Raw genomic sequence first — 19,062 nt, 5'->3', positions numbered from 1 at the left:
GAGATAAAGAGAGACTGAGAGGGCTATGTTATTAAGGATGGTCTAAGAAGAACTGAGGAGGAGATAACTGGAACTGAAGGAACAGATCTGCACATATCACATATATTTGGAGGAAGAATTCCAGGCAGAGAACACTAAGTACTAAGCACAGAGTATGTGGGGCCTGGTCAAGGAAGAGCAAGGAGGCCAGTGTAGCTGAGGTACAGTGAGAAGAGGGAGAGTGTTAGGAGATGAGGTCTAGGACTAAGTGCATTATAGTTGGGTTGGATGTGAACTATACAACACTTATCACTTTGATATTTTATATATATAGCTTTATACTAAAATTTAGTAATTTCTTTTGCTGGTAATTGTTCATGAAATTAAAATAGTATTATTAAACGTCTGGACTTAATTCCAGTGATTGGAGTGGGGAGGGGGGTTCCCCCACACCACCAAGCATTTCTCCAGATACCAGTTGGTGTCCTACTATTCAACTCAGTCCTGACACTATCTACCCAGAGACAGCATCAGATTCCACAATAAGGGTTTAGTCCAGAAGACTACACTCCCCCTCTTCCCAATCACACACACACACTTCCGATGCCATTTGCAAGCCCAGGTTGTCACCTATGCTTCTAATTGGCTACAGTTTGGAGGTTGTCACGACCCTGTCCTTGGACTTCAGATGCCAGTTTCAAGTCCAGGTTTTTACCTGTTCTTCTGGCCAACTGGCTCTAAATCAGAGCTTCCCATGACCCCCTCATTGGGTTCAGTTAATTTGCTAGGGTGGCTCACAGACCTTCAGGAAATCCATTTGCTCACTAGATTACCACTTTATTATAAAAGGATATAATTCAGGAACAGCCAGATGGAAAAGATGCATAGGGGTAAGTATGTGGGAAAGGGGCTCAGAGCTTCTATGCCATCTTCAGGTAAGCCCCTCTCCCAGTACCTCCATGTGTTCACCAACCCAGAAGCTCTCTGTACCTCATCCTTCTGGGTTTTTATGGAGGCTGCATCACATAGGCATGATTGATTAAATCATTCACCATTGGTGATTGATCCAACCTTCAGCCCCTCTCCCTTACCTGGAGGTCAGGGGAGTTGGGCTGAAAGTACAAAATCACACAGTTGGCTCCTCTGGCAATCAGTCCCCATTCTTAGGTGCTTGCCAGAAGTCTCCATTAACATAACAAAAGACACCTTTATAGCTCTCCTGACAGGAAATGAAGGATTTTAGGAACTCTGCCAGAAACGGGAAGACCAAATACATGTTCCTTACTATAAGTCACAATATCACAAATATTCTGTCATTTAACAACTTTTAAGAGCTATTTCTGTCTTCTTTTAAAATAAAAATATAGTCTTATCAAAAATACGCAAATACAGAAGAGTAGTGTTGCTGCTTGAATTTCCTACCCCCTATACAAACCCCAAATTCACATGTTGAAGTCCTAATCCCCAATACCTAAGAGTAGTACCTTATTTGGAGATAGGGTCTTTTACAGAGGTAATCAAGTTACAGTTAGGTCCTTAGAGTGGATCCTAATCCAGTTATGACTGGTGTCCTTATAAAAAGGGGAAATTTGGACACAGAGACAGGTATAGAGGGAAGACAGTTTGAAACAAAATAGGAAGATGATCTACGTATGAGCCAAGGAGAGACCTGAAATAGATCCTTTCCTCACAACCCTGAGAAGGGATCAGTCCTACTGTAACCTTAATTTTGGAGTTCTAGCCTTAAGTCACCCAGTCTGTAGTTCTTTGCTACAGGACTGCTAGCAAACTAATACAGGTATTAACTGAAAAGCAAAAGTTTCTTTTTTTCTCTATTCTGACTCTCCTCACTCTCTCCCAACACTTACAAGGGTAGCAGATTGTTATGAAACCTTCGGGTCTTTTACTGTATGTGTTTTATTAATTTCTAGAGCAACTTAAGTCTTTTAAGAAAATATGGAATTAAAAAACAAGCAACATACACCTGAAACTAACACAACATTGTAAATCAACTATACTCCAATAAAAATTTTTTTAAAAAGAGCAGCAAAAAGTAAAGTCTACAGCACTATATTCATAGTTACTTACTTTCTATGAAAAATTTAACTTTGAAACTATAAGACCATCTCAGTAATACATACAACTTTTTTCTTAAAAGATTGACCTATTGTGTTTTGTTTTTAAACTTTTATACCAAGATATTTCACAATCTTATTTACTTTAATTTATTACTTTATTAAGATTGATTTTTCCATTCCAGTATTGTATTCCATTATAACCTTTTCTATTGCTTCTGCATGGTATTTTGGAAAAAGAATTTGCTACCACTTGGTGGCACTACTTGGCTTAAAAATGAATCAGATTGTCTGCCGTTAACTGTACGCCGTTCCACTTAAATGACTAAATTCAGAGGGGATCTATTTGATATTAAGCAACTTAATATTATAAATGTTTGGTTCTTATTTTGTAAATAAAATAATAATTAGTGTTGTAAAACTGCATTTTATTAAAATGTCATATGGAATATAAAAACAAACCAAGCCTTAGTTTGATGGGGAGGGAAAGCATACAAATTTTTGATAGAAACCTCCTTTATTTAGTCCAGGCATTATTTATATTCTGCCTTAAACCTCTATGTGTCTAAATTTTAGAAAAATATATTTTTAATATTAGAAACAAACATCTTCAACTTTCCTTTAATATTAATATTTTCTAAGACGTGTATTTTATTTTGTCTTATATAAAACTAAGATATTAGATTTTTTTAGGTGATCAAAATAAATGACACATGTAGGAAAACAAATTTAAAGTATATTTTATTATGTCTTCCTGCAACATACTAAAAACTCAGGCAGTCATTTTTAATATATTTTATTTGTTTTATTTAATTAGGCAAAGGATCTTGAAGTGTAAGATGTGGAAAGTTATGATGTCCCCAGACATGATTTTTACTTCTAAACAATTGATATATAATACCATAAAGCTAAAGTATTTGTGTAATTATTGTTTTCTGGGTTGCATATACAGCATATAAAAGGTAATGCCCCATGTCTTTTTTTTTTTTTTTCCTCTTTCCGGGCCGTGCCACACGGCTTGCAGAGCTTAATTCCCCGACCAGGTATCGAACCTGGCCCCCCGCACAGTGAAAGTGCCAGGTCCTAACCACTGGACCGCCAGGGAATGGACCACCAGGAATTCCCCACCCATGTCTTTTTCAAAATTGAAATATAATACATACAGGAAACTGTACTAAGTATACAGCTGAGTGAATCGTCACAAAGTAAACACTACATGACCACCATAAATCAAGAAATAGAATACTGCCAGCAACCAGAAGCCTCCTATGCTTCTTTTCCCAAGCACTCTCCCTTTCCCATTTCCTGGAGTAACGACTACCTGGCTTCAAAGACGGTAGCTTTTTTTTAAACCTGTTTTTGGACTTTGATAAAAATAGAATTATATAGTAGTAGCATTTTGTCTCTGTCATGTTTGGGAGATTCATGTATGTTATCAGCTACCAATATAACTGTAGCTCCATTGTACTATTTTTTTTTTTTTTCTCTACGCGGGCCTCTCACTGCTGTGGCCTCTCCCGTTGCAGAGCACAGGCTCCGGACGCACAGGCCCAGCGGCCATGCCTCACGGGCCCAGCCACTCTGCGGCACGTGGCATCCTCCCAGACCAGGGCACAAACCCGTGTCCCCTGCATTGGCAGGCGGACTCTCAACCACTGCGCCACCAGGGAAGCCCTCCCTTGTACTATTTTATCACCATTTATCTTTTTACTGTTGGACATTTGGACTGAGTAATACTGTCATGAACATTCCTGTAAATGTTTTATGGGCTACATGTGCAACATTTATGTGGGATATATACCAGAAGTAGAATAACTGGGTCATTGGTGTATGTATGTTCAAATTTAGAAGATAATGCAAGAATTGTCTTCAGAGTCATTGTACCTATCCCATCAAGAGAATATGAGGATTCCTATTGCTCTGTATTCTCACCAACACTTGGTATTAATAGCCTCTTTAATTTTAGCCCTTCTGAAGGATACATTTCCGTGATTCCAAATGAAATTGAGTACTTTTTCTTGAATTTATTGGCCGTTTGGATATCCTCTTTTTTATTATTATTACTATTTAATATTACTATTTAATATTAATACTATTTAATATTACTATTTAATATTTAATAAACTAATACTATTTTATTAGTAGTAGTATTTACTATTATTATTACTATTTACTATTATTACTATTTAGCTTTCTATATTACTGATTTATAGGAGTTACATATTTTATAGATGAGCCCTTTTTTTCCTACTGGAAAGGAACAGTAGGAAAGAACAGTTCTTTTCCTTCTGTTTTTAGGAGTTTTTATATATGCTAGATACAAATCTTCTGTTAGTTACATATGTTAAAAAAAATATATCCATTTTGTCTTGATTTTCACCCTCTTAATGTTATCTTTTGATGAAAGGAAGGTCTTAATTTTAGTGTAGTCTGATTTATCATTGTTTTCCTTTATAGTCAATGCTGCTTGTGTCCTGTCTAAGAAGTCTTTCTCTGCTCCAAGAACATGAATGAAGATATTCTCTTATGTTACCTTCTACTATGTATCCTCTAGTGGTTCTCAACTAGAGGCACTTCACCCTGCCCTCATCCCACACCTTCCACCCCATGGGTAGGACATTTGGCAGTGTTCAGAGACATTGTTAGTTTTCACAGCTGGGTGGGTGGAGTACTCCTGGCATCTAGTGGGTTGGCGAGGGATGCTACTAGACATTCTGCAGTGCACAGAATGCTAAGTATTCTACAATGCACAAAAAAGTTAATTTAGCCCAAAGTTTCACTAGTGCTGATGAGGTTTAGAGACACTGTCCTAGAGGCTTTATTATTTTGCTTTCTACTTTCTATCTAGAATTGATTATTGTATATTACTTTGTATGTTGTTTATGATGCATTTAGATTTACCTTCTACCTAGAACTTATTCTAGATATTATATGACATATAGAGGTCACCTTTTTTTTTTTAATGGATGTACATTTTATGCAACATCATTTGTTGAAAAGATTGTTTCCCAGATGCTCTGCAGTATTAACTTTGTAATAAATCAAGTGACCATATATGTATGAATCTGTTTCTGGGCTCTATTTTTTTCCATTGGTCTACTTTATCTACCCTTGCACCAAAACTATGCTGTTTTAATTAATATGGCATTATAACAAGTCTTCATGTTCAATGAGGCAAGTTTTCCTACCTTGTTCTTCTTGGCTCTTTGCAGTTCCATATAAATTTTTACTGTCACATTGTCAGTTTTACAAAAATTGAATTGAGAAGGAGTTGACATCTTTATGTTATTAAATCTTCCAGTCCATGAATGTCATATCCTTTCATTTATTTAGGTCACTGAGTCTCAAACTCTGTGTTCTCAAGATCCATTTAAACTCTAAAAAAACCTTTTTTTAATCTGGTTTTGGGGAGCAAGAATATCCTATTAAATATTTACATAAATAACATACTTTTGGGGAACAAGAATATCCTATTAAATGTTAACATAAATAATATAGTTTTGTGAAAAATATACTTTCCAAAACAAAATTTAGTGAGAATAGTGTTACATTTTTGCAAATCTCTTTTATGTCTAGTTTAATGGAAGACAGCTGGATTCTCATACCTGCTCTGCTTTAATCCGTTGAGATAGCACAAGTCGTATAGACTGGAAAACTCTGTTGTACACTGTGAGAGAATGAGAGTGAAAAAGGCAAATAAGGTCTTATTAGTAATATTATGAAAACAGTTGTGATTTTGAGAATCCCCTGATAGGGTTTCAGGGACCCCCAGGGGTCCACAGATCACACTTTTGGGAGCTGTTGCCCTAGAGATTGCAACATGCATCCTTGACCAGTAAGAGTCTAGATTAATTTACCTTATATCTTTCCAGACAATGTGAGGAACCTAAAACACTTTAATTCCATTAATCACCCCCCTCACCCTTTGCTCGGTTTATTTGCTATAATACTCACCTGTTTTTAACTCCATATATATGTTATTTTTTAATTTTTTATTATTTATTTTTTTGTGTGGTACGCGGGCCTCTCACTGCCGCGGCCTCACCTGCCGCGGAGCACAGGCTCCGGACACGCAGGCTCAGCGGCCATGGCTCACGTGCCCAGACGCTCCGCAGCATGTGGGATCCTCCCGGACCGCGGCACGAACCCGCGTTCCCTGCATCGGCAGGTGGACTTTCAACCACTGCGCCACGAGGAAAGCCCCTCCATATATATTTTAATCGCCATGAGACATCATCATTATTTTATGTCAGTATTTTAGATTTACCCAAGTTAACATTTTTAGTGCTTCTTATTTCTGCCTGCATCTTGAGTTCTCCACCTTCAATCATTTCCCTTTTTTGAAGAATACCCTTTAGTATATACTTTGGTATAGATTTGTGCTGAGAAATTCCTCTCAGTTTTTGTTTTCTGGTCATGTTCTGTATTTCACCTTCACCTTTTTTTTTTTTTTTTTTGCGGTACGCGGGCTTCTCACTGTTGTGGCCTCTCCCATTGCAGAGCACAGGCTCCGGACACGCAGGCTCAGCGGCCATGGCTCACGGGCCTAGCCGCTCCGCGGCATGTGGGATCTTCCCGGACCGGGGCACGAACCCGTGTCCCCTGCATTGGCAGGCCGACTCTCAACCACTGCGCCACCAGGGAAGCCCTCACCTTCACTTTTGAATGACAGTTTTTTACTGGTTAGAATGCCGGCTTGGCCATCATTTTCTTTTAATTAGGCTATTATCCCTTTGTGTTCTGGCTTCTGTTGTTTCTGTTGAGAAATCAGGTGCTACTCCTGTCAACATCTTCCAACCAAAAAGACCAGCAAAGAACACCTATAGTTGAACTTGGTTTTTACTTGTTGAAGTGAAAGATTCTTCATAGTATAGGGAATTTGGGGGTGTCTTTTTAAGAAGGTATTAGAACCTATTATAGGATTGGACTTTGGTTGGGTAATTTTAGAGAGGAGCTAACAAAGTAGAAGTTTGCTTTAAATTAGATGTTGTCAGAACATGGGCACATTTGACTGCCATCTTTTTTTTTTAAATTGAGGTGAAATTTACATAACATTGCAGTTAATCATATTAAGTGTACAATTCAGTGGTATTTAGTATATTCACAATATACTTTCCTTTCTCATTTCAAAGGTGTTTCAACACCCTGTAAACGTTAGGTAATCATTTCCAATTCCCCCCTTCCACTATCACCTGGTACCCTTTACTTTCTGTCTCTATGGATTTACCAATTCTTGCTATTTCAAATGAAAGGAACCGTACAATGATTCTTCATGTCTGACTTCTTTCACTTAGCATATTTTCAAGGTTCATCCAAGTTGTAGTATGTACTTCGTTTCTTTTTTTGGCTATTATGAATAATGATGCTGTAAACATTCATGTACAATTTTCTGTGTGTACGTAAGTTTTCATTTCTCCTGGATATATATCTAGGAGTTGAATAGCTGGGTTACGTGGTAATTCTTTGTTACCTTTTTTAAGAACGCCCAACGGTTTTCTACAGCGGGTACATTGTTTCAGTTTCTCACCAGCAATGTATGGGGTCTCTATTTCTCCACATTCTCATCAACACTTGTTATTTTCCTGGGTTTTTTTGTTTTTTGTTTTTTTTAATTAAAGCTATTCTAATGGGTGTGAAGTGGTACCTTATTGTGGTTTTCATTTGAGTTTTCTTAATGACCAAGATAGTGAACATCTTTTCATGGGCTTGTTAGCCATTTGTGTATCTTCATTTGAGAAATGTCGATTTAAGTCCTTTGCCTATTTTAAAAATTGGGTTTTTTTTCTTTTTGTTGTTGAGCTGTTTATATATTCTGGATATTAAACCCTTACCAAATATATCTTGATAATGTCCTTTGCACAGAAGTTTTGGTGAAGTCCAAATTATCTATTTTTTTCATTTGTTCATCATGTTTTTGGTGTCAATTCTAAGAATTCATTGTCAAATCCAACATCATAAAGATCCATCCCTAAGCCTTATTCTAAGAGCAATAGCAGTTTTAGTTCTTATGTTTATGTTGTTGGTCCATTTTGATTTAATTTCTGTAGATGAAATGAGGCAGGGGTTCAGCTTCATTCTTTTACATGTGATTGTTCAGTTTTCCCAGCACCATTTGTTGAAAGACTGTTCTTTCCCCATCGAATGGTCTTGGCACCTTTTTAAAAATCAGTTGGCCAGGGCTTCCCTGGTGGCTCAGTGGTTGAGAGTCCGCCTGCCGATGCAGGGGACACGGGTTCGTGCCCTGGTACAGGAAGATCCCACATGCCGCGGAGTGGCTGGTCCCGTGAGCCATGACCGCTGAGCCTGCGCATCCGGACCTTGTGCTCCGCAACGGGAGAGGCCACAACAGTGAGAGGCCTGCGTACCGCATAAAAAAAAAAAAAAAAATCAGTTGGCCATAGATGTTAGGACTTATTTCTGGATTCTCACATCTATTCCATTGGTCTATATGTCTACCCTTATTCCAGTACCACACTGATTACTATAGCTTTGTAGTAAATTTTAAAGTTATTATGAGTCCCCCTACTTTATTTCTTTTTCATTGTTGTTTTTGCTCTTAAGGCCCCCTTACGGTTCCGTATGAATTTTAGGATCAGCTTATCCGTTTCTATTTAAAAGGGCCATTAGAACTTTGATAGGGATTGCATTGAATCTGTAGATCACTTTGGGAAGTATTGTCATCTTAGCAATATCTTGTTTTCTAATCCATGAACATGGGATGCCTTTCCATTTATTTAGGCCTTCTTTAATTTCTTTCAGCAGTGTTTTGTAATTTTTCAGTGTATAAGTCTTTCACCTTCTTGGTTGCATTTATTTCTAGGTATTTTATTTTGAATGCTTTTGTAAATAGAATTTTCTTAATTTCCTTTTTGGATCATTCATTGCTGACATAGAGAAACACGATTGATTTATGTTTGTTTATCTTATACGTGCAAGTTTGCTGAAGTTGTTTATTATGTTAGCTCTAGTAAGTTTTTTGTGTGGAATCTGTGGGCTTTTCTATACAGGCATACCTCGTTTTATTGCACTTCACTTTATTGTGTTGCAGATACTCCATTTTTTACAAATTGAAGGTTTGTGGCAACCATGTGTTGAACAAGTCTGTTGGCACCAGTTTTCCAACAACATTTGCTCACTTGATATCTCTGTTACATTTTGGTAATTCTTGGAATATTTCAAACTATGAAATAGCATTGCATGCTACAGAGAAATTGTTTATGAAAGAAAGAGTCAATCGATGCAGCAATCTTCATTGTTGTCTTATTTTAAGAAATTGTCACAGTCACCCCAATCTTCAGCAGCCACCACTCTGATCAGTCAGCAGTCGTCAACACTGAGGCAAGACCCTCCACCAGCAAAAAGATTACAACTTGCTGAAGGCTTGGATGATGGTTAGCATTTTTTAGCAATAAAGTATTTTTATTTAAGGTATGTGCGTTGTTTTTTTTTAGAGATAATGTCATGGCACACTTAATCAACTGTAATAGACTCTGGAAAAGCCAGGGGACTGGGGTCCCCATCATCTGCACAGTCGAAAATCCAAGTATAACTTATGGTCGGCCCTCCGTATCCAAGGTTCCGGATCCACGGATTCAACCCACCTCAAATTAAGTAGCACTATAGTATTTACTATTGAAAAACATTCGCTTATAAGTAGATCTGTGCAGTTCAAACCCGTGTTGTTCAAGGGTCAACTGTGTAGTGTAATCATAACTTTTATATTCACTGAGAAACCAAAAAATTTGTCTTGTCTCTCTTTGTTGCAGTATTCCCTTTATTGCAGTGGTCTGGAACCAAACATCCGGTATCTCCAAGGCGTGCCTGTGTATAGAATCATGTCATCTGCAAATAGGTAGTTTTACTTCTTTCCAATTTGGATGCCTTTTACTTGTTTTACTTGCATAAGTGCTGTGCCTAGGACTTCCAGTACAGTGTTGAATAGCAGTGGTAAAAGCAGGCAGCCTTGTCTTGGGAGGAAGACTTTGTCTTTAACCATTGATGAGTATGATGTTAGCTGTGGGTTTTTCATGGGTACCTTCTATCATGTTAAGGAAATTCCCTTCTAATTCGAGTTTGCTGTGTGTTTTTAATCATGAAATAGTGTTGGATTTTGTCAAATGGTCTTTCTGCGTCTATTGAGATGATTGTGTAGTTTTATTCCTTTGTTCTATTAATATAATACATTGCTTTTCTTATATTGAACCACCTTTGCTTTCCTGGAGTAATCCCACTCAATTATAATTATAATCCTTTTAATGCGCTGTTGGATTCAGCTTGGTAGCATTTTGTTGAGGATTTCTGCGTCTCTTCATAACAGTCTGTCATTTTCTTTTGGTATCTTTGTCTGGCTTTGGTTTTAGGGTAAAGCTGGCCTCATAGAATGTGTTAGGAAGTAGTCCCTCTTCTGTTTTTGGAAAAGCTTGTGAAGGATTGATGTTAATTCTCTAAATGGTAGAATTTACCAGTGAAAGCATTTAGTCTTGGACTTTTCCTTTTGGGGGCTTTTGGGAGGTTTTTGACTACTGATTCAGTCTCATTACCTAATTATAAATCTGTTCAGATTTTCTGTTTCTTCTTGAGTCAGGCTTGGTAATTTGTGTTTCTAGGAATTTGTCCATTTCATCTAAATTATTTAATTTGTTAGTATTCAGTTCTAATATTTTGTTATAAACCTTTTAATTTCTCTAAAGTCTGTAGTAATGTCCCTATTTTCATTTCTGATTTTAGTTATTTGCATCTTCTCTCCTTTTTTTCTTAGTAAATTTCTTTGTTAATTTTTTTGATCTTTTAAAAGAATTAACTTTTTATTTGATTCTATTTTTATATTTTCTTATCTATGCTCTAATATTTATTATTTCCTTCCTTCTTCTGGCTTGGGTTTAGTTTGCTCTTTTTCCAGTTCCTGAAGGTATAAAGTTAGGTAATAGATTTGAGATCTTTCTTCTCTTTTAATGTAGGTATTTACAGCTATAAATTTCCCTCCAAATACTGCTTTTGCGACATTCCATGAATTTTGGTATGTTGTGTTTTGTTTTCATTCATCTTGAGATTGCCCTCTTAATAAATCTCATCTGTAGGGAAGGCAGGCTGAAGCTGAGATAAACATAGTTGGCAAAGAAGGTAGCTAATCAACTCATTTAGCAAGGGAAGGCGCTATTTGGTAGTTTGTGTTACACAGTTACCTTGTCTGAAGTCGATATTCTGTGAGATATTTTTATGTTCAACAGGAGAACAATATGATTTAGCTGAAAGCATCAGATTAGTTCTCGGACATTAGGAGCTGCTTTTTTTCTTTCTCGCTCTAATTATTGTCTCTTTGTGTAGTTATTCTTTTTTTCTGTGTCTACTTTTAAGATGTTCTAACTGTCTTTCATTGTCATCAGTTTTACTGTGATGTATCTAGGTGTAGTTTTCTTTCTGGAGTTCCTGGTGCTTCCAGAAACCACAGCTTGATGTCTCTTGTCAGTTTTAGAAGATTCTCAGCCATTATCTCTTCAAGCATTGCTTCTGCCCTATTTTCTCTCTCCTTTATTTCTAGGATTCCCATTAAATGTGTGCTAGATCTTTTCATTGTATCCTTTTTCAGGTTCCTGTCTTCATTTTCCATCCTTTTATCTCTCATTGCTTCATTCTGGGTACTTTATTCTGACCTTTTTCTAGTTCACTAATTAACTGTTAGTTGTATCTAATTTTTAGTTTTGTTGCATGGTGGCCAGAGAATGTGCTCTATGTGACTTCCATCTCTGTTGGAAATTTCTCTGTGGTCATTATAATATATAGTCAGATTATACAAATCTGTGTTTTACAAATACATGTTTTGAAATAAAAATGTCTGTTTATTGTTGTGTAGAGTTCTCTGTATATTTGATCAGTGGTCTTCAAAATTTTTCTTTGAAATGTCCTCTAAAAGAATTTTGACAAACTGTGGCATTTTTAAGTTGCATTTGTAATTTTTGTCACAAAGTGAAAGTATTTATCAATGCTTATATATTGTATACATGCTTTAAATCTAATTTCTTCAAAATCTTTGCACTGTAGATTTAATTAGTTCAGCTTACAGAAAACGTCTGCCATGGCCTCTCCCGTTGCGGATCACAGGCTCCGGATGCGCAGGCTCAGCGGCCATGGCTCACGGGCCCAGCTGCTCTGCGGCATGTGGGATCCTCCCGGACCGGGGCACAAACCCGTGTCCCCTGCATCGGCAGGCGGACTCTGAACCACTGCGCCACCAGGGAACAGCTTCCCTTTTTAAATTCAGTTCACGTATCATACGTGTCATTGTTGACAACCTTCACATTTCTGAATTTTTATTCTAAGACTGGGGATTGGGGAGGGAAGGGAAAGTAGGTATGGAGAGGAAGAAGGTAGAGTGAGAGACAGACACTGGAATCTTGCCTTGAGTTGTTTTTCAGTGAATTGAGGCTATGTGGCCTTTCTGTATCGTTTGCTTTGCTGCCATGGCATTCTCCCTAAGAAAACCTGGTATTCTCAAACCTTTTATTTGGTTCCCCAGAAGTTTTTACACATCAGAGCAATGTACAATATCAAGGTTCTGGGTGGTGGTACCCTTCTAGATCCATGAAATATTCAGCTAACAAGACAAAGATCTGTGCCCTTGAAACTTAGTTTTATGGGAATGATGCACAAACAATAACTGTAATTAGTAAGTATATTACATAGTATTTAAGAAGGTGATAAATGTTACGGGAGGAAAAAGGGTAAACCAGTGTTAAGTGTATTTAAGAATGTCAGCAATAGGGAAGTGAGTTTTGTATGTAATGTTAACCAAAGTGGTCCAGGCAGGCATTATTCAAGAGAAAATAGTTGAGCAAAAGCAAATTAAATGAGGAAGTTTGCCATGAGAGTACCTGGGAAATAGAGCATTCCAGCTTGAGGAATTGTCAGTGCTAAGGCCTTAATGTGGGAGAGAATGTTCAAAGAATAGTAAGAAAGCCAGCATGGCTGGAACTGGGTGAGCAAGTTAGGGAGAGGAATAAGAAATGAGGTCAAAGAGAAAAAAAAGAATTACTGGGAAGGATCTTCATAGCACCTTTTACAGGGTATTATAAGGATGTTGGGTTTTTTTTCTTTGAGGGAAAAACAGGGAGCTATTGAAGGGTTTTGAGGAACTTGATCTGTCTTAGGTTTTAAAATGATACCTCTCATTGCAGTGTTGAGAATAGATGGTGGGTGGGCAAGAGTAGATGCACTAAGACCAGATTAGGAAGCCCTTGAAATAATACAGGGGAGAGATAATAGTGGACCTGGGTGTAGCAGTAGTGAGAGGCAATTGAATTCTGGATGTAATTTGAAGATGATGGCAATAGGATTTCCTGATGGTTTGGATATGAAGTGCGAATTAAAGAGAATAAGGAAGATTACTCGAAGGTTATTGGCCTGAACAACTGATGGAGATGGAGATAGTTGCAGATTTGTGTTTGGGAATCTTTCTTTCATAAAGTGAGAGAAAGGTGATCTTGGAAGAGGAAAACTAGAATATTCTCCTTGATCTTTTGACTTTTGGGGAGAAGTGTTTAAAGCTTCCCTTTGTGACTGTCTGTCAGTTTCTCCTAATACTTGTGAGTTTATAATTTATATATTTTGTAGGTATTTTGTTGTATGCATAGGGGCTCACGAATAATATATCTTCTTGGTGGATCATGTACTTTATTAATATATAATATTCATTTCTAGCAGGTCTAGTGCTTTTGCCTTAAATTCCATTTGACTTTTCTGGTAGTAGAGACATCTATTTTCTTTTCATTAACATTTGCCTGGTTTATCTTTTCATCACCTTATCTTCCTTTTTATAAACAACATATAGAATACTTATGTTGTTTCTATATGTTAATTCTATACTTAAAAACAAAACAAAAATATGAATGCCTTTTTCTTAATATATGAACTTTTCACATTTATTCTGAATAAATTTATTCTGAATACCGATATGTTTGGACTTTTTTCTGCTTTTTTTCTCTTTGCTTTGTTCCATTATTGTTACTTTTTATATTGGATCAATTTGTTTCCATTTTTTAATTCTATAGATTTGAAATTATATATCTTATTTCACTATTTTAGTTGGTTATCCTTAACATTTTAACATACTTTTAAAAGATTTTCTTTTGATCATTTTCCAGTAGTCAAAACTCCCATGTTGAAATCTTTTGGGGATCTTATTTCCCATATTATTAACTAGGAGGGCACTCAGGTGCAGGCCAGGAGTCTATCTATGGTCCACTTCCAGTCAGTCTGACAAGTTACTCTGATCCAGCATGATTATCCTGAACAAAAAAGAATACATGCTTCTCATTTCATAGGAATCCTTTTTGAACAACTGTCAACAGTTATTAGATTTAGTTGCATGTTTTACTAGTTTAATTGCTCACTAATGTTTATTGATTCTTCTTCACATATTCTTTTCTATCTATGCCTGAATATCCCCTTGAGTAATTCTCTCATCTGTAGGTGATAAACATTTGGAATCCTTTTTTGTCCAATGATGTCTATATTTTGTTGTTATACTTGAATGCTAGTTTAGCTAGTTATAGAATTCTGGGTTAAAAAGTATTTTCACATCTTTCACCATGATACTGGCAAAAATGGTAAGAATATGGGAAAACAGACATTCTTATACATTGGAGGTAGACGTGCATATTGATAGAGATTTAGGGAAATGATTTGAAAATGTATATTAAACTAAAAAAATTCACGTGCAATTTTAAAGGATCTACATTATCAAAATAAAAACATGACTATAGGGCTGTCTATACAAGGATATTTATTGTAGCCTGTATATAATATAATACCATTTCTGTGAAGGTAAGCACAAAACAAATACATATGTATATATGTTTGTATGAATAAGAAAAAGGAGTAGTAGGATACACCAGACTATTACATTGGTAACTGAAGTGGGATAGAGTGGGAAAGGTAGAGGAAATTGCAACAAATATGTTCTACTTATGTAATTTTTTCCAATAAATTTGATTTTTAAAAATGTTTCCTCAAAAGCCTGATGACACTACTGGTGATGAATTGTGTATCCTTGTTTCCTTGTAGATAGTCTTGTTTTTGTTTTTGTTTTTTTCTGGAAATGAGTAGAATTCTTCCTTTTATTCTTAGAGTTCTGAAATTTCCCCCAGGACTTCTCAAGTGACATGTCTTTTTCTTCATCCTGCTGAGCACTCATTGAATGCTATTATTCTGAAGATTGTGCTTCTTGAGTTCTGAAATTTTTTTCTATTGTGTCCTCTTCCCTGTTCCCCAGGTTTCTTCTATAATTTCTACTCATTATAATTTGTGGGGTCTAGACTTTGTGTCTCTTTTCTGTTATTTTTTTTAACGCTCTTCTTACTCCCTTGTAAAAAAATCTTTCTATTGGAAGAATACCTCATTTCATCAGCTTTATTCACTCTGTTCTTCACCTCACCTGTTGAGAGTTGTTTTTGTTTTTTGGGTTTTTTTTTTCAGTAGTTTTTTTTTTTTCCGGTACGCGGGCCCCTCACTGTTGTGGCCTCTCCCGTTGCAGAGCACAGGCTCCAGACGCGCAGGCTCAGCGGCCATGGCTCACGGGCCCAGCCGCTCTGCGGCATGTGGGATCTTCCCGGACCGGGGCACGAACCCGTGTCCCCTGCATCGGCAGGCGGACTCTCAACCCCTGCGCCACCAGGGAAGCCCTTTTAGTAGTTTTTTATTTCAAAGTTGTCAGCCTACTGCTACTGTACTTCTTTCTTTAAAATACAATAGTTTATAGAATCTGAGGATATTAAGTATATTTACTTTCTCTTTTTATTCTTCTAGTGGTTAACCTTCTAATTTAACAGACACTTAAATTTGTATTTCAATCACTATTAATAAGTATTCATAACCTTGTTGTTGTAAAATACACTTAGCACATGAATTTCAGATCCCTTCACACACACAACCTTTTGGGAAAATTTTTCTGAAATGACAGGTAAGTGGTAAACTTACACACTGTGTGCCTTCAACCTGAATGTTGTATAATTTGTCTTTGAATAGGATTGTATCAATATAGTCAAAGTAATTTTAACTCCAAACTTTGAAATTATTGCTCCATTGATGTAATAGTCTTGACGGTGAAAAGTCTGATGCTATTCTGATTCCTATTCTTTTGTATAAAATCTGTTTTTAGTTCTTTTGTTTATTTGTTTTTTTTTATTTGAGATTGTGGTCTCCTTTCTTTCCAGAGCCCTTGTCTATAACTGTTCAGGTTTATGGTTTTATTTGTCTACATATGTCTCTCTCTTCTAGTCCTTCTACTTTCATTTCGTTGGCATTTTACAAGAGAGAAAGATAAATTCATGTCCTTGATATTCTGAAAGGGATCAGGAACTCTTAGAAACTCTTGAATCCTGAGTGGCCACTTCACATCTTTTTTCCTTAGAGCACTGGGTCATGCACTGTAATTCCCCTCTTTATTGCTTATTGAACAGTAATGCCCTGCCTTATCCCACAAGAGTGGTATTGTTCTAGCACCAGCAACTCTCAAGATATGCTTCTTCCTATGGCTCTTTATCTTCTGCTTATTTATCCTGTTTATTATACCCTGGGAGTAGTGTAAGTTCTCAGGTATCTCCTCCCAGAATACATTTCTGCTTGTAAGGGAGGGTCTCCATTATCATTAGGAGCAGTACACAAATTCAGTGTCATCATTCTGTACATGAAGCAAGTTAATGGCAAGGGTCATGGGGAATGAACACTTAATGAGTAATTACTAAATAACAGGCCCTTTGCTACATGTTTTATGTACATTGTCTTATTTAATCCTTACAATCCTATAAGAAGGTTCCACTCTTATTTTATTGATGAAGCAACTTGAAGTTGAAGGAAAGTGGAGTAACTTTGTCCTAATACGATAGATGTTGTGGAGCTATTTCTCAAACCCAGGCAGGTCTGCCTCCAAAGAGTGATTGTCTTGGCACTGCACTATAAAATTTATCTAAAACTCTCTCTTTTCTGTGAGGCTTTTCTTAGCCATGGTATTTTATAGGACCTTCTACTTCCTCTGAACTGTAGCCTAATATTATTATTAAATAATTCATATTACTCACTGGGGAAATAATGTATTGCTTTTTATTGATAGCAGCTTTTTATACTTATGTGTCCTATATAGTCTTCCTCAGATAGCAGTACAGTTAAAAAAAAAAAAAAAAACTACCAACAATACCATTTGGATAGAGTTACAAATAATTAAAATTTTCCATGAAATACCTCAATATTAAATATGCTTCAGTCTCCTTTTATAAAACAGTAATGTGCTATTGATAACATTTTGGTTTTATGGATTTGGTAATATGGAAACCAAACATTCTGTCTCTCATGGTTCAAAATTGCTACTCTTGACCATGACCTCAGTCTCTCTCCATATGAGTAAACCTGAAGGAAATTCTGCGGCTTGCAGGATCTCAGTTCCCCCACCAGGGATTGAACCCAGGCCGTGGCAGTGAGAGCACGGAATCCAAACCAGTAAACCACCAGGGAACTCCACATTTGATTATCAATAAGTACTTGCATTTTCTAAATATAATGTAGTGTTTTCTGTAACGTTTTGGTGAAATTTTGTAATTACTTAAATTCACAATAAATAAATGCTTCTGGTTTTATAATTAAAACTCCAGAATTGAACATGCAGTAAGTAAAAACTTGTTAGGTCAAATGTAAAATCAGGAAAAAAGCAGTGGCTGGTTTGTGATTTGCCTTTACAAAAATAATTCTTTCTTTTTTTTTAAGGACAGTGATATGAGAGAGGTGCATACTTTGTGTTAAGGAAAGCAAATTTCTTATATTTGAATTTTTTACCATCCTAAATGAAGATAATTATAGAGTAGTGATTACCTTGGAATATTTTTCTTAGAAGATAATTGGAATTTTGTAGGCTGATTTTAGAGAAAGGAAAGAAGAAAAGTTGAGTAAATGGTAATATCAGTAAGAGAATTCATGTTTAATAAATATATTATTTTGTAGGAAATAAAACTTCTGTGTTTTTTTGTTTTTCTAGTTCTCAATGAAAGTGCCCCACTTTCCCATCTAAATATATATAAATTTGAATTTACTTAATAGAGTTTAAATGTATAATATAGGTGAAAGGTTAATTACAGAATTTTTTGTATGTGATCTGAACCCCCCTTTCAATAAAATGAAATTGTAATTTAGGGAAATAATATATTCTCCAGATGTGAGAATGTTCTTGTTTGCTTCCCATTAGACCATAAACAATTTTGTGTTTCCTAAATATGATTAATTAATATATGATTGGCAGATGAATTAATGGAACTTTTATAATGAGAATTTTACCGTAACCATTGAGATCTCCAAAAGTTTTTTTTTTAAATACATACAGTTGAATATTTGAAGCTCTGAATTTGAAAGAGTTATCAAAATTGTTTGTAGAAAGAAACCAGCATAACATTTCTTATGTTCCAGGCTATATATTAAGGCACAAATTATCTCTTCAACTGTTGTAAGGAATTCTTTCAAAGCCACGATTGTTTGCATTTGCAGTCATGTCACTAACTTTGATGTGCTATTCTAATGGACCTTGATCCTATGGAATCGCATATGTCTGGGGCAGAAGTTACATCAGCAGCACTTAGAACATTGTAAATTTTTGAGTTCTTGAACAAATTCCTGGCCTTCCCTGAATAACCACTAGGCAAAAAGACATCTGACATTGATACTGATTCTGTACTCAAAAATTTCCTTTCTCGTATTCCTTGTTTCTTGCTGATTATTGTCAAGTGTATAGGCACAGTAGTGTTTTAATGGTGAATTTCTCTCTGCCCGTAAGAATTATTTCTTCTCTGAAGCAGTTCATTCCATATGCATATATATTTATCTTACCACTTTGGGTATTATTATCTCTATTTTCATTTCTAATATAATTATATGTTTTGTCTTCCTAGGACTTCTGACACTTGTACTTCTTTTGCACTTATTGGATGTGGTGGGTTAATAAATATCTCAAAATTAAGCAGAAACAGCAAACTCA

At 36.1% G+C, this 19,062-nt stretch overlaps 1 protein-coding gene across 7 annotated transcripts in view; it reads left to right on the top strand.

Moving 5' to 3' along the window:
- The window catches only part of ZNF644 (zinc finger protein 644), a 115,761-nt gene that overhangs the window by 66,805 nt on the left and 29,894 nt on the right, over nucleotides 1–19,062 (top strand). For 4 of the 7 annotated variants that reach the window (XM_079924691.1, XM_079924690.1, XM_079924688.1 and 1 more), the window contains one exon: nucleotides 9,821–9,906. The exons of the other annotated variants lie outside the window; for them this stretch is intronic. In XM_079924691.1, coding sequence (XP_079780817.1) covers nucleotides 9,890–9,906 — 17 coding nt within the window. In that variant the 5' untranslated portion in view covers nucleotides 9,821–9,889. The remainder of the gene's footprint in view (nucleotides 1–9,820; nucleotides 9,907–19,062) is intronic. 7 annotated transcript variants of the gene reach the window in all.

This window comes from Stenella coeruleoalba (genome assembly GCF_951394435.1).
Source record: "Stenella coeruleoalba genome assembly, chromosome: 1".
Classification (NCBI taxonomy): Eukaryota; Metazoa; Chordata; class Mammalia; order Artiodactyla; family Delphinidae; genus Stenella; species Stenella coeruleoalba.
This window is presented reverse-complemented; position numbering and strand designations above follow the sequence as displayed.